Genomic DNA, 15,815 nt, shown 5'->3' with positions numbered 1-15,815 from the left:
CAGGAATAATGCTTCAACCACTATTTTCTTTCAGGATTCTTTCCGGCAAGATGCTCCAGTGTTATTAAAAGCCTCAGACTGTGAGTTAGCTCATTTGTATTTGCTTGAAGAAGATTAACATATCTGAAAAGGAGCTCTGTGGCGAAGAAGAGAGACAAAGAAGGATGTGGGGTACACAAAAGATGAGGCTGGCCACAAGATAATTAATGCAAACAGCATAGTAACAACTTAAAATGAAACAGTTTGGTTTGTGTATTGCTTCCTGTCCTTTGTCCTTAGGCTCCTTAGAAACGTACTTCTAATTGGGTAAGTAAAGTATTTAAATGGGAAAAAAAAGGGCAACCTAGTAGATATTCAGCTCACTGTTCACTTATTAATGTCCAGTCAATTTTTTATTTATCATAGGAAAAGAAAATGGACAGGATTTCTAGACGCAGCCAAGGGCCGGAGGTGGTCGGGTTTGGGGACCAGTGGATTTCGTCTCTTCTTTTTGCAGATGACGTGGTCCTGCTGGCCCCCTCTAGCCAAGACCTACAGCATGCGCTGTGGTGGTTCGCAGCCGAGTGTGAAGCGGCTGGGATGAAGATCAGCTCCTCCAAGTCCGAGGCCATGGTACTCGACCGGGAAAGGGTGGCTTGTCCTCTTCAGGTTGGAGGGGAGTTCCTGCCTCAAGTGGAGGAGTTTAAGTATCTCGGGGTCTTGTTCACGAGTGAGGGAAGAATGGAGCGGGAGATCGACAGACGGATCGGTGCGGCTGCCACAGTAATGGGGGCGCTGTGCCGGTCCGTTGTGGTGAAGAGAGAGCTGAGCCGAAAAGCAAAACTCTCAATTTACTGGTCGGTCTACGTTCCTACCCTCACCTATGGCCATGAACTTTGGGTCATGACCGAAAGAACGAGATCCCGGATACAAGCGGCTGAAATGAGCTTCCTCCGTAGGTGGCCGGGCACTCCCTTAGAGATAGGGTGAGGAGCTCGGCCATCCGGGAGGGTCTCGGAGTAGAGCCGCTGCTCCTCCACATCGAGAGGAGCCAGTTGAGGTGGCTCGGGCATCTATACCGGATGCCTCCTGGACGCCTTCCTCAGGAGGTGTTCCAGGCACGTCCCACCGGGAGGAGGCCCAGGGGACGGCCCAGGACACGCTGGAGGGACTATGTCTCTCGGCTGGCCTGGGAACACCTTGGGCTCCCCCTGGAGGAACTGGAGGAGGTGTCTGGAGAGAGGGACGTCTGGGCGTCTTTGTTGAGTCTGCTGCCCCCGCGACCCGGTCCCGGATAAGCGGAAGACGACGACGACGAGGAAAAGAAAATGGTTTAATTAGAGATAATGCCAACAAATAAACTTTTACTCAATAAACAAAAGACCTAAACTAAAGAATGTCTTCTAAGAGGTAAAACGTAGGACACTTGACTCTCATGGTTGAAATACCTTTGGTGAGAGGCTTCTTGTAGCCATCTACCAGTCCTTGGTGGATTTACTGGTATGTGTTGTTTAATTAACGTGATGGATGGCCCAGGCTTGGTTGGGTAATTTCTTTTCAGATGCTCTGACATTTTCTACTTTCCCTAAGCACCCTTTGATATACCATGGAATTTATGGTGGAATCTAGGATGGTGTTCTGGCCAGGTCCTGTTGCAACAAAACATCCCCAGACTCGACACTAAGTTCTATACTTCATAGATTGTTTGATGCTCTTTTACTGGAATGCTGCATTTGGTTTAAGCTAAATGTGTCCTCTGTTGCAGTGTTCAAATAATTAACTTTTAGACTCATCTGTCCAACAAACATCATTCCAGAAGTCATAGTCTTTGTCTTTCTGCCAAACCTCACTCTGGCTTCCATGTTTTCCTTACAGAGAAAATGTTTCCTCCTTGGAAACCTCCATGACAGCCATTTAAACCAACTTACTGAGGCGGTGACATAATACATCGGTTTTCTGGGAGGATATGTGTGTGCACATACAATAACAATAAACCTTGGGTCCCTTCTCCTCCGAGGCAGCTGTGCAGGGATAAGGCTTACAGCAGTGGGAACCGGGCCCTGTATAAGCACTTACAACCCAAGAGGACTCAGAAATAATTTCTGAAAAAAAAAACCCTGTAGTCTCCCTCCAATCATCCTCATCTCCCTGTTTTAGGCATCCAACTCTAATAACAGACACAGTACCACTCGTAACTTGGGATCCATTTATTAGTAAACTGAGAAGGTTGTTCTGTCTGAAAAAAGGCAGCCACACGCAGTTATTCCCCATTGTTGCTCCCCCCTATATAGAATATATCAAACTGCAAACTAGGTTACTTGTGACTTTCTTCTTGCCACCCTCCTAATTGAGGATCTCTACAGCTTCTCCAGAGTTACCCGCTTGGCTGCTTCTGTGAATAATCCTCCCCATTGCCTGCATGGCCCGTCTGTTTATGTCTTCACATTTTTCCTGAAGTGCCATACTCTGAGATGATCAAAGCTTGGGATATTGTTTTATAACCTCGTTGTGCTTTAAACGTATCCACAACTTTCTCCATGATCTGTTTTAATGTCTTCATGATGTTGTTTGTTCACTAAAGTTCTCCAGCAAACCTCCAACGTTTTCACAGAACAGATGGATTTAAAATGAGATGAAGTTATACAAAGTATGCCATTTACTTATAAGGTCACCTCTGAGGGCAATCGGTTGCAATGAATTTTATTAATGGTTTTCAGAATACAAGATATACACTCACCAGCCACTTTATTAGGTACACCTTGCTAGTACTGGGTTGGGCCCCTTTTGCCTTCAGAACTGCCTTAATCCTTCGTGGCATAGATTCAACAAGGTACTGGAAACATTCCTCAGAGAGTTTGGTCCATATTGACTTGATAGCATCACACAGATGCTGCAGATTTGTCAGCTGCATCCATGATGTGAATCTCCCGTTCCACCACATCCCAAAGGTGCTCTATTGGATTGAGATCTGGTGACTTTGGAGGCCATTTGAGTTCAGTGAACTCATTGTCATGTTCAAGAAACCATCTGAGATGATTTGTGCTTTATGACATGGTGCGTTATCCTGCTGGAAGTAACCATCAGAAGATGGGTACACTGTGGTCATAAAGGGATGGACATGGTCAGCAACAATACTCAGGTAGGTTGTGGCGTTGACACGATGCTCAATTGGTACTAAGGGGCCCAAAGTGTGCCAAGAAAATATCCCCCACACCATTACACCACCACCACCAGTATGAACCGTTGATACAAGGCAGGATGGATCCATGCTTTCATGTTGTTGACACCAAATTATGACCCTACCATCCGAATGTCGCAGCAGAAATCGAGACTCATCAGACCAGGCAACGTTTTTCCAGTCTTCTGTTGTTCAATTTTGGTGAGCCTGTGCTAATTGTAGCCTCAGTTTCCTGTTCTTAGCTGACAGGAGTGGCACCCGGTGTGGTCTTCTGCTGCTGTAGCCCATCCACCTCAAGGTTCGACGTGTTGTGCGTTCAGAGATGCTCTTCTGCATGCCTTGGTTGTAACGAGTGGTTATTTGAGTTACTGTTGCCTTTCTATCAGCTCGAACCAGTCTGGCCATTCTCCTCTGACCTCTGGCATCAACAAGGTATTTGCGTCCACAGAACTGCCGCTCACTGGATATTTTCTCTTTTTAGGACCATTCTCTGTAAACCCTAGAAATGGTGGTGCGTGAAAATCCCAGTAGATCATCAGTTTCTGAAATACTCAGACCAGCCCGTCTGGCACCAACAACCATGCCACGTCCAAAGTCACTTAAATCACGTTTCTTCCCCATTTTGATGCTTGGTTTGAACTGCAGCAGATCATCTTGACCATGTCAACATGCTTAAATGCATTGAGTTGCTGCCATGCGATTGGCTGGTTAGAAATTTGCGTTAAAGACCAGTTGGACAGGTGTACCTAATAAAGTTGCCAGTGAGTGTATGACACACTTTTCAGATTTTTATTTGTGGTTGTAATTTGACAAAACAGGCATTCAATAAAATCAGTTCATAATATTCTATATGTGTAAGCGCTATACTTATTTGACCTAGGAAGTACCATAGAAGCAAATGATCATGCTGAAGGCAGCGCCTGAAAGGCAAATTTAATGATAATCTGGATCCAGTTTTTTTTTCCCACGTTTTATTATCCTCTCAGAGAAAAACACAAACGAGCAATTCTGCCGTGACCCGGATTCGAACCGGGGTTGCTGCGGCCACAACGCAGAGTACTAACCACTATACGATCACGGCAAGCTATCAGTCCGGACGAGCACTTGTCACTCCGGAGAGAAATACTTTATTCATCAACACATCCGCTATACGCGTTTTAGATGGCTAAAACGGTCCGGATAATGGCAACATTCGAGTTAAGACCAAGATTGTAAAAAAAAAAATAACGCGTCACATTATTCACAATTTTGGGTTGGGAAGAGAAACCGCTTTTTGCACTGTGCTCAACATAAAATTATATGCGTTCAAACACATGGATTATTTCTCGAAGCTGCATTCATCTTGGCTGAAATGTATACAAAATAAATACTAAATAACTGCTTCGTTTACATTTAGTTGAAAACAATACAAGTGGCACCTCTTAGTATTGTTGATCTCTGAATGGAGGCGTGGACTATGGTTGTTTAAAGGTGTATTCGAGCGCTGATTGGTTCCCAGTTGTGCATCCTTGTAGAGTCAACGCATCCTCTTTACTCATTGGACGTGGTGCAAAACCAGCTCACTAGTCATTGGCTGATTGTTTTAGAGAGAATTTGAAATCACACCGTCTTCCAGTATGTTTTAACGTTTGTTAGCTGGCGTGTCTCAAGTCTCGAATAGCATTTACCTGCTGTATTTGATTCGCACAAAACGTTGGTTAGAATTGCGAAACATGTAATTTGCCATAAAGTACGTTTTTGTCGTGTTAAAAATGTCTGAGGCGGTAACTTTAGGACAACGGGGACTTTTGAACATTGGTCCGGTGAAGAAAGTGCACGCTAACAAGGAGAACGACGTTCCGGTTCTGAGTCTTATACAGTTTTCGAACCCGCCTTATGTGGCTTTTGGCACTGTGAAGTTGGGCACCTCGAAATCGGCTGTGTTGCAACTTGAGAACCCCATAGAGGATGTCGAAGCGGAGGTTATCGTCGAAAAGATCCCCTCGAGTAAAGGCTTTTCTGTGGATCACAATACCTTCACGATCCAGGTATGACGACCTGCTTACTTCATGAAATATTAATGCAACTAGCTTTTAGCACATACTTTTAAACTAAGACATTCTGGTCAATAATGAGAAGTCGTCGTAAGAAGCTCCATCTCGTTTTTATTGTGGGTTTGCAGTGAAATAAATATTCCTAATTTTTGTGTTGTGTGTTTGCAGCCTGAAAGCTCATTCAGTTTGAAGATAAGTTGGACTCCTACAGAAGAAGGTGGGATCAGGGAGCTCATCACCTTCATTGCCAATGGGATCCTCAAACACCAAGCTGTTCTGCTGGGGAGAGCAGAAGCACCCAAAAAGAAAAAGGTATCTCCTCACTGAAGCTGGCTATAATCATGACATGAGCTCTGGTTTGAACACACTTTCCCACATTTTTTGTTGCTTGTTTATTAAAAAGAAACCAGACATGTTAAGTTAATTGCAAATGATGCATAAAGAAGACATGACAGCAAGAGGAATACGTCTTCCACTCTGTTCCATTATTTCTGAAGCTGCTTTCATTTAAACTTGAATGAGATGAATAATAGTAATCTGGAATTGAACTGTTTAGATCTCTACATAATCTGAATCCCACTTGGATCCATTCAGTTCAGTTTTTTTAATAGCACAGATTCGTCCGATTTTTACACAGAAATATTCTAAGTACGTAGATAAGAGTGAGAAGGTATTTTTGGTTTCTTGTCAAAAACATTTGAGAATGCTAGATAAATTCTCCAAAGAGTTGTATGTCACAACAAGCAGTTTCATCCAAAAGAAAAATAAAAGATCCTTTTAAATTATATAAAAATTATGTGTCAATGTTAAACATTGAGAGTATTTAAAGCTGCAGCTATGTTTATGTCCCCAATCTTAGATTTAAACCTGTGAAAAGTTGTGACCAAAGGTCACAAAATATTGCTGAATTAAAAAGACAAAAAAAAAAACAAATTCTTTGACTTTGGCGTTAAATATTTAATAAATGATCTTTGATGAATATTCCACCTTTTCAGTGGTTAAACTGAACGTTGGTTTGTTGACTTGTAATAACTCTTTATTAAGCCAGAATCCCATTTTTGTTGTTGTAAATTATACTTTCACCATTAAAAACAACAACAGAGGTCATACTTCACTGTATTAAAAACATATTTTTCTTACATACTTTGTCAGCGTAAACTTTTTGGTTGGATTCTGGAACTGAGAGGAAAAACTAGTTCCAGTTTTTAAAGGAAACCAGATCTTGCAAGAGCTAATTGAAGAAATGCTTGTGCCTGATTTGAAAGATTCTGCTGATGGTCAGGCAAATCAAACAGTTTTGTTAGACCCTAACTTCAGCCATAGGACCCAGGTTAAGTCGCTGACAGGAATGGAGAAAAATAGATTATGAATAATATTCTGGGTAAATATTGCCATATGATATTAGTTTTGATCTATGCTTATTTTCTTCTTTGCTCTCTTTCTTCTCTGTTCTTCCATCACTCTGTGACCTTCAGCATTCTGGGTAACGTCATTAGTGTCTGGTGTGAGCATCTGCTGCCAACTGGCAAAATTTTACATTAGCATGAAAAATGCAAGCTCATAACACTTGAATGTATTACCTAACAATTACTGGACTCCAAACAGTTCTTTGGGATATGAATGTTGTACGCACTGATATTTAGATCACAATATATTTGTGCATCCTTAAGTTGCATATAAACTGATTTGTGTACACTTTGGTTTTATTTTGACATTTAAACAAAACGAGCATCAACCATAGATAAAAAAAAAAAAAAGCACTAAAGGAGGTAGTAGTTTCAGATCCAACAGAGCAGAGGTTGTGCCAGTTTACGGATCAAAATGTATGTCCCTAACTAGATCTGCAATATTGAATTGTAATTATCATCGCATTTTCAGTCATTGCATTATCACAATCACAAAGAACTGCGTGAATGTAATTTTATTTCAGGCGCAGAGGTTCCAAACTGACCTTTATGTTGTTGGATGGACCTTTAAGCCCAGATCTGACATAGAACTTAGTGACTGAGATGCTAAAGCTTATGTGGGCTCATCGTGATGATGGAACGGAAAGAAAATGTGGGTTAATCACAGTTTTTTTTTTTTTTTTACCCAAAAATATATACATAAGGCATTCGTTGAATTTGTCTGAATAAAAAATAGTTTATTTTTTAAATTTTTTTATGGAACAGGTGAAAACTTTATTTTTAGGATTTCTTTATTTTTTTATCTTTAATGGTTCTGATCACCAATCAGAACTGTCCAGAGAAAATTGGTTACAGAAAAAAATGGTGACGCATTCTTGATCTTAAATAAAATTTCAAGCATTTCATTTCACTAATTAGTGGTGAAAGGTTGTGAAATTGGTCTGCAGGTCAGTGGATCTGCTGGTTGAATAATGAAGTCAGATTTTTTTTTCTTGTTAATTAAAAGCATCAAAACAAAACTTTTTTTTTTTTTTTAAGCATATCATCATAAAACAGGCTGTTTGAAATAAAGTTAGGTATAGGGGATGATCTTGTAGTTTTTATAAAGGAACCTGCAGCATATTTATTTTGTCTGCATGTCACACAGAAACACAGAAAAAGCCTTATTGGGGCAGAGATTAAACATCCTAAATTGTCGAGCACAGTATCCTCAACAGATCTCCGTATAACCGAGTTTGACTTAACAGCTTTATACCTGCTTTTGTTTTCCAACAGAAAAGCTTATGGGATTCAATCAAAAACAAGAGAGAGATGGAAAAAACACAAACGTCAGCGAGAACGGTGTGTCCGCGGAAAATGGCGGCAAACAAAACCTTCCAAGTATCCCGGAGGCCTCAGTACAAGCGGGAAAAGCCCCGCAGCCCGCTTGCTTTGCTCAACGAGGGAAAAACTGTCAGAGAGACGTCCCTCGCGAAGGAAAACCCACTTCACTATCGCTGCGTGAAATTAGCGGAACAGAAGGCATCAAAGCCGGGCAATCAGTCCCTGGTGTTGTCAGATCAGGGCAACATTCCTCCTCTACAGAAGAACTCACCCGTCGTCCTGCTTGTCCCGACTGCAAAGATCGTCCACTCAGGCAGCATGACCGCGAGTCCCGACAACGTGGCAGAAAATCCTAAAAACAAGGAACTCTCTAATGTATTCAACAGGACTCTGTCACCGATCGGAACACCAGAGATGTTTAAGAAGCTGATGCCTTGTGTTGGGTCAGGCAGCCCGCCTCCTGTGACTGTGAATTCTGCTCATGCTGATGAAGTGCTAACTGGATCTCCTCTTCCCTCTTTGAAAGATGCCTTGGCTCTGATAGACTCTGATCTCAGGCACCTGGACACCAGTCCAAGAAATGCAAGTTCTAGTTGTGAGTTTTCAGATTCTTTGGAATCCAAGAGTGGGAATCGTGGCTGCGGAACTGATGCAAATCCTCTGGAAGCGCTGGCGGGTAGCCCGGACCTGCCCCAGCCTTCTGAGCCCAGACTCACGTTTTTCGTCAGCAAAAAGGTTGTTTCAGAGGAAGAGAAAGTTGTAGAGAAGGCAAAGATTGCATTTACATCTGCCACTGTGACTAAAGGCAAAGTACCTGTGGAGGTCAGCAGTCCAGGGGGAAGGAAAATAAAAAGGTCGCGCCGACGACTCCTGGAGAAAACGCTTGAGCTCTCTGACAGCAGCAGCCAGAGTGACAGTGGTCCAGGCACTCCGAGCCTACCTGTCATAGATACCGAGATGATAACCACACCGAGGGAAGCTGGACATAAAGTCCCAGAGTCTATTTCCTCCTGCTCCAGTCCAAGACTTCACGCCGCACCTGCACCCAAGACCTTCCCTATGTCCTCCCCTGCAGAAACAGCTCCTTCTCGCATCTCCTTCTCAGCCACATCCTCACCTGTAGCCGTCCCTGCTCCGACCATGTTCACCATCATCTCTCCACCCTCTGTGAGCTCATTGTCCCCTCTGTCCAACATGTCCCCGGCCTTTTCTGCTAAGGAAGACTTGTTCCTCGTTCAACTGGCGGTGAAAAGCAAGAAGAGGAAGAGTGAGGAGTACTCGAAAGCCGATTCGAAGACCCAAGACTCTGGGAAACAGGAGCGGGTAAAGAGGAGCAGGGTTGTGTTTGGGAAAATGGAGCCTCCACCTTCAGTCCAGAGCAGGAGGACTGCATCTCAGCAGCAGAGAGCCACAGGTGGGTACATTTATCAGACATGGCCAACATTCAGTTTTGCATCTTCTTTATTGAACACAGCTCCTCCAGGGGAGTTTATTTAGAGACGTTGTGCATAAAAAGCTGACCAGCTGCTCTTGTTGCCGTTTGTGTTTCTGGAGGCAGGGGGCGGTGGTTGGCCATTTGGTATTTGTTTGGTCATGTGATGGTGTTGGGGTGATGCAGCACAGGATTGTGGGATGTTTAACTGAAGCACAGAAGCGATGTCAACGCTGTGGTCGTTTTTCACAATGTTGATATAGAATATTGGTAAATATCGGTTATCAACCTTAGCAGAAATGTTATCTGGTATCGGTATCAGTATCAGCCCAATTTTTCATATTGGTGCATACTTATCGACATCACTTTCCTACAGTCACGTTCAGCACCTATCGACCACTGAGGCTGTTTTTATTATGAAGCATCTTTGAAAACACGCTGATCCATCTAAAAGACCAAACTCCATTAGCTACGAGTCTGCCATCCTTTAAAATGTCAGATTTCTCTGTCTGTCTCCTATCAAATGAAAATCCACCTGTTTTCTTTCTAGGCTTCACCCAACCTTCGACCGCTCCATCTTTGAGGACGGCGAGGAGTACAGCTGGTGTCCGGACTAAACGACCAAGCTCCAGAGTCGCCACACAAAGTATAAAGCTGCTCATGCTTGGTCAATGTCGTCTGGAGGGAGGGAATCATTACGACATTCAGATTCATTTGATTTCTTGTTGCAGTCTACTTAGGTGCTTTTGCTTGTCTTGTCCCTCTTCAGGTACTTCGTCTCTGAAGACATCAGGTTCTCAGTCTGTGAAGATCTCAAAAGTAGTTGCCGTAGCTCAGTCAAAGCTAACCTTCATCAAGCCTGCACAAACAGGTTTGCCTAAGACAGATGAGAAGATTGTTTTTAATGTTATTTCAGAGATTTTATTTAGCTTTCTCTGTCTGCTCTATTGTTTTTAGCTTTACCGAGACACCCAATGCCGTTCGCAGCCAAGAACATGTTCTATGATGAGAGGTGGATCGAGAAGCAGGAGAGAGGATTCACCTGGTGGCTCAACTACGTCCTCACCCCCGACGACTTCAAGGTCAACACTGAAGTGGCTAAAGGTAGAGCAGCTTTATAACACTTCAGCTTAGAATGAGTGGATTTTTTGTTTGCATATGGCTAAAATAATGAAAGCTGAGGTTTTATTAAATGTTCTCTGTTTTCTTCTGCAGTGAGTGCTGTCTCACTCGCTATGGGCAGCGACGATAAATTCAGTGTTCCCAAAGCTCCCACCAAGGAGGAGATGTCCTTCAGCACCTACACAGCCAAACGGAAGCTCAACCGCCTCCGTCGGTCCGCCTGCCAGCTGTTCACCTCTGAGGCCATGGTCAAAGCCATTCAGAGGCTAGAACTGGAGGTGGAGGCCCGGCGGCTGCTTGTCCGCAAAGACCGCCACCTCTGGAAGGACATAGGTAGGACTCCCGACATCAACAGCGTCCATAAATGCCTTTTACATTTTTTATCATTAAGTCTGAGAGAGATGTTTTGTGTGATCAGGTGAACGTAAAAAAGTCCTGAACTGGCTGCTGTCGTACAATCCGCTGTGGTTACGAATCGGCCTGGAGGTAGCTGAATTTACTTACTCTGCATTCTTAATTTCAACCAGCATCATTGAGGCTGTTTTTAAAGCAACGCTGTGCATCCTCAGACCATTTTCGGGGAGCTGATCTCGCTCGAGAGCAACAGCGACGCCTTGGGTCTGGCCATGTTCGTCCTCCAGCGGCTGCTCTGGAACCCAGACATCGCTGTGGAGTTCAGACACGCACGGGTGCCTCACCTTTACAAAGATGGTAATGTAGGAGCGAGATGCGTAACCATTGGAGAGCGGTGAAACAAAATCAGGGGCATTTTGCTGTAGTTCAGAGGTTCTGGAGAGCTTCTGTCCTGCAACTTTCAGATGCATCCCTGCTCCAACAAACCTGAATCCAATGAATGGAATGTTACCAGGCCTCTGCGGGGCTGAAGGTCCAAATACAGAGGAGGAGATCCAGGTGTGTTGGAGCAGGGATGCATCTGAAAGTTGCAGGGTAGTCAATTTGGGCACCCTTGCTGTAGTTCATATTTCTCCCTGGAGGAGAAACAAATAGATTTTTTAATTAAGACTTTAATAAGTAAATGTCTGAGATTTTTAGCAGCTATGTCTAAAAACGAGTCATGGTAATGTTGGGAGTATTGCACCATGGTGTACAAGTTATTAGAATTGTTTGCAAAGATACATCGAAGAAGGATAAACGAATCCAAATTTATCCAACTTTGAATTTTGTTATTATCTTTTGTTCAAAGTTTATATTTAAAAAACATTTTTTGTGGGTTTATATTATATTTATATAGGAGAAGCAAGACAAAGTTTGCTTTACCTTCACCTGCTTATTATTATGTGAAAATAGCTAATTTTTGTAGTTTTTTTTACTCTCACTTAGGGAAAAACACATTTTATGTTGTCTTTCTTACAGGCTTCATCCCTCCTGTGGTTTCCAGTGCCAAACGTTTTCTCGATAACACGTCTACATGCATCACTCCGTAAATCATGTGAACATTTATGCTTTCTATTTTAGGCCACGAGGAGGCGCTGTCCCGCTTCACACTGAAGAAGCTGCTCCTGCTCGTCTGTTTCCTGGACAAAGCCAAAGAATCTCGTCTGATCGAGCACGACCCTTGTCTGTTCTGCATCGATGCCGAGTTCAAGGTGGGCGAAGGTCCCATTTCACAGCCACATGTGACTGATTCCTGGTATGAAACGTAAAGGTCAGATTGTGACCTTTGGGATGTGCAGCTTTTTGTCAAAACCGATAGAAATGGGTGTGAATTCACAAGTTATCTTTAATATTAACAAATGTTCCAGATATGGAAAATCTAACTATTCTACCAGGAGAACTTTATATGTCTTTGCAGAAGCATCAGGATTCACAGCAACAAAGAAAACAATTGTAATTAGGCACATGCATATATCGAGCTAGATTTTTAATGCTACTAATACTGTGGGGTTTCCGAGGGAGAACCACCACCTATTATGTGCACACGGATGCAACAGCCAGTCAAAAATACACAGATTCCACTTAGGTTCCTATTTTTTCTGTCATTTCTGGCCATATTTTTCACTTCAATGAGCATCTCTCATTAATTCATTAGATATTAAGTTGTTCTAAGCTTTAGTTTCTCTTGTTCCTCTGGTAGGCGAGTAAGGACCTGCTGCTGGCCTTCTCTAGAGACTTCCTGAGCGGAGAGGGGATTCTTCCCCGACATCTGGGCTACCTCGGGTTACCGGTCTCACATGTGCAGACGCCCCTTGACGAGTTCAACTTCGGCGTGAAAAATTTGGCGGTTGACTTGAAATGCGGCATTCGTTTAGTGTGAGTGGGACGTCCTGAATTTAAATGAGATGCTTGGTGGGAGATCTGCTTTCATTTCTGAGTGCGGGTTGTCCCCCAACAGCAGAATTAGAATTTGTTTTAGACTCTGCCGTTTTTCCTCCCTTTATGTGATGTTTCTTCCAGGCGTGTGATGGAGCTGCTTGTTCAGGACTGGAGTTTATCAGCAAAGCTCCGTCTGCCGGCCATCAGCCGCCTTCAGAAGGTGCACAATGTGGACGTTGCTCTGCAAGTTCTCAAAAGCAAAGGGATCGACCTCAAGGATGAAAGTGGTAACAAACTCTTATCTCCAGCTTGAAAATATCATTTCATCGTCATTATGTACAACATTTTAGTTTAGTTTGCTTAACAATTGGCTTAAAATTGATTTCTACATACATATTGATTCGTTATGTTTGGTCTTAGGGTCCATCATTGACTCAAGAGATATTGTGGATGGGCACCGAGAAAAAACCCTCAGCCTCCTGTGGAAAATCATCTTTGCATTTCAAGTGTGTTTCTTCTTTAGATGCTAGTTACCAGGTTGCTTAATAGTCCCTACTACAAATATGTCTATGTTTATTGTGACGTCTGATGGTTAAAGGTTGAGGTAATCCTAGACGGGGATCAGCTCAGGGAGGAGATCGGCTTCCTGAAGAGGACTCTGAGGACCAAACGGAAACTGGCCCTCGTGAGGGCCGACAAGGGCGGTCAGCCGAGTCCTGCGAAGAGCAGGGTGCCGTTTGAACACGGGAGCACAAAGATTACTCTGCTGATGGACTGGGTCCGCACAGTGTGTGACTTCTACAATCTGAAGGTAAAACTGCAGGGTGTTTCTTCTTCCTTACGGTACTCTAGCTTCAAAGAAATGTCAAAACATTAACAGATTGGATGCAACTTAACTCTGGCTTGCTTGTAAATAGAATAGAGTCCATAATTATTTATTCCCCGCCTTAATTTAGATTTAAAATTATTTTCAATTATCCAAGAAGTCTGTTTCTGTAGTTAAAGGAGTGTCAATAAGAAAAATTAGTTTCTATTTACATTTTAAACGTTATATTTGCTGTTGCCACTGGTATTTTGACTCTTTGACTACTGTTAGTCTTGAGGTTGGAAGGCCTCTCTGCCATCACCCTAATTTTTAGCTCCTTCCATAGATTCTCCTAATACATTTCTTACTGAATACAGCTGAAACTGGTGCATACATCTGTGGTTTGATAGATGAAAAAGATTTTTTTCTTTCACCTAATTTATCTCTACATGCAGGAATCCAAACTAGTTGTTGATGCTAAAAACAGGATACTGGAACGGTGTATATGAGTCATTGCGACGGTGTCAGGACTCCCTTATCTGTTTTAGACAGACTTCAGATCTTGGTTTGAGGTTTTAAGCCTCATCATGAACGTTCTCATGTCTAATAGTGATGCTTGTCTAACCTAAAACGAGCAGCACACTTACATGTGTTTGTGATTGATTGTTGATGCGTGCAGGTGGAGAACTTCACCGTGTCGTTCTCTGATGGTCGCGTTCTCTGCTTCCTACTTCACCACTACCACCCCGGTCTCCTACCGGAAGCCTCCATCAGTCACAGCACCACCCAGACCGTGGAGTGCTCCCCGAGGGGCCGCCTGGAGCTAAACTGCTCAGCTAGCGACACAGACGGCTCCTTTGGTTCAGAACCAACGGAGCTGGATGGTAAGGATCTTCTGTCTCCAGAAACCTCAAATTAGCAACTGAGTTTTGTTGGAAATATCTTTTTAAAATCACTTTCATATACCCTGCTCAAAAAAATAAAGGGAACACTCAAATAACACATCCTAGATCTGAATGAATGAAATATTCTCATTAAATACTTTTTTCTGTACAAAGTTGAATGTGCTGAGAACAAAATCAGACAAAAATCATCAATGGAAATCAAATTTATTAATCAATGGAGGCCTGGATTTGGAGTCAAACACAAAATTAAAGTGGTAAAACTCACTACAGACTGATCCAACTTTGATGTAATGTCCTTAAAACAAGTCAAAATGATGCTCAGTATTGTGTGTGGCCTCCACGTGCCTGTATGACCTCCCTACAACGCCTGGGCATGCTCCTGATGAGACGGTGGATGGTCTCCTGAGGGTTCTCCTCCCAGACCTGGACTAAAGCATCCACCAACTCCTGGACAGTCTGTGGTGCAACGTGACGTTGGTGGATGGAGCGAGACATGATGTCCCAGATGTGCTCAATCGAATTCAAGTCTGGGGAACAGGCGGGCCAGTCCATAGCTTCAATGTCTTCATCTTGCAGGAACTGCTGACACACTCCAGCCACATGAGGTCTAGCATTGTCCTGTATTAGGAGGAACCCAGGGCCAACCGCACCAGCATATGGTCTCACAAGGGGCCTGAGGATCTCATCTCGGTACCTAATGGCAGTCAGCCATGCGGCCCTCTAAAGAAATGCCACCCACACCATTACTGACCCACTGCCAAACCGGTCATGATGAAGGATGTTGCAGGCAGCAGATTTCTCTCCACGGTGTCTCCAGACTCTGTCACGTCTGTCACATGTGCTCAGTGTGAACCTGCTTTCATCTGTGAAGACCACAGGGCGCCAGTGGCGAATTTGTCAATCCTGGTGTTCTCTGGCAAATGCCAAGCGTCCTGCACGGTGTTGGGCTGTGAGCACAACCCCCATTTGTGGACGTCGGGCCCTCATACCATCCTCATGGAGTCGGTTTCTAACTGTTTGTGCAGACACATGCACATTTGTGGCCTGCTGGAGGTCATTTTGCAGGGTTCTGGCAGTGCTCCTCCTCTTCCTCCTTGCACAAAGGCGGAGGTAGCGGTCCTGCTGCTGGGTTGTTGCCCTCCTACAGCCTCCTCCACGTCTCCTGGTGTACTGGCCTGTCTCCTGGTAGCACCTCCAGGCTCTGGACACTACGCTGACAGACAGAGCAAACCTTCTTGCCACAGCTCACATTGATGTGCCATCCTGGATGAGCTGCACTACCTGAGCCGCTTGTGTGGGTTGTAGAGTCCGTCTCATGCTACCACGTGTGTGAAAGCACCACCAACATTCAAAAGTGA

At 43.7% G+C, this 15,815-nt stretch overlaps 1 protein-coding gene and 1 non-coding gene across 2 annotated transcripts in view; one reads left to right on the top strand and one right to left on the bottom strand.

The window, feature by feature from the left end:
• Positions 1 to 4,166: 4,166 nt before the first annotated feature.
• trnah-gug lies at positions 4,167 to 4,238 on the bottom strand. The gene has a single exon. It is a non-coding gene; the product is annotated as a tRNA-His (tRNA).
• A 551-nt stretch (positions 4,239 to 4,789) lies between these two features.
• The window catches only part of aspm (assembly factor for spindle microtubules), a 25,036-nt gene continuing 14,010 nt past the window's right edge, over positions 4,790 to 15,815 (top strand). The window contains exons 1-15 of the mRNA XM_047374844.1: positions 4,790 to 5,184; positions 5,359 to 5,502; positions 7,872 to 9,333; positions 9,902 to 9,997; positions 10,121 to 10,222; positions 10,309 to 10,455; positions 10,567 to 10,806; positions 10,892 to 10,959; positions 11,043 to 11,184; positions 11,950 to 12,080; positions 12,569 to 12,744; positions 12,889 to 13,034; positions 13,168 to 13,253; positions 13,346 to 13,558; positions 14,232 to 14,436. Of these exons, the coding sequence (XP_047230800.1) occupies positions 4,909 to 5,184; positions 5,359 to 5,502; positions 7,872 to 9,333; positions 9,902 to 9,997; positions 10,121 to 10,222; positions 10,309 to 10,455; positions 10,567 to 10,806; positions 10,892 to 10,959; positions 11,043 to 11,184; positions 11,950 to 12,080; positions 12,569 to 12,744; positions 12,889 to 13,034; positions 13,168 to 13,253; positions 13,346 to 13,558; positions 14,232 to 14,436 (3,634 nt within the window). The 5' untranslated portion in view covers positions 4,790 to 4,908. The remainder of the gene's footprint in view (positions 5,185 to 5,358; positions 5,503 to 7,871; positions 9,334 to 9,901; positions 9,998 to 10,120; positions 10,223 to 10,308; positions 10,456 to 10,566; positions 10,807 to 10,891; positions 10,960 to 11,042; positions 11,185 to 11,949; positions 12,081 to 12,568; positions 12,745 to 12,888; positions 13,035 to 13,167; positions 13,254 to 13,345; positions 13,559 to 14,231; positions 14,437 to 15,815) is intronic.

Source organism: Girardinichthys multiradiatus, chromosome 9 (assembly GCF_021462225.1).
Source record: "Girardinichthys multiradiatus isolate DD_20200921_A chromosome 9, DD_fGirMul_XY1, whole genome shotgun sequence".
Taxonomy (NCBI): domain Eukaryota; kingdom Metazoa; phylum Chordata; class Actinopteri; order Cyprinodontiformes; family Goodeidae; genus Girardinichthys; species Girardinichthys multiradiatus.
Note: the sequence above shows the minus strand (reverse complement) of the source record. Positions and strands in the feature narration are given on the sequence as shown.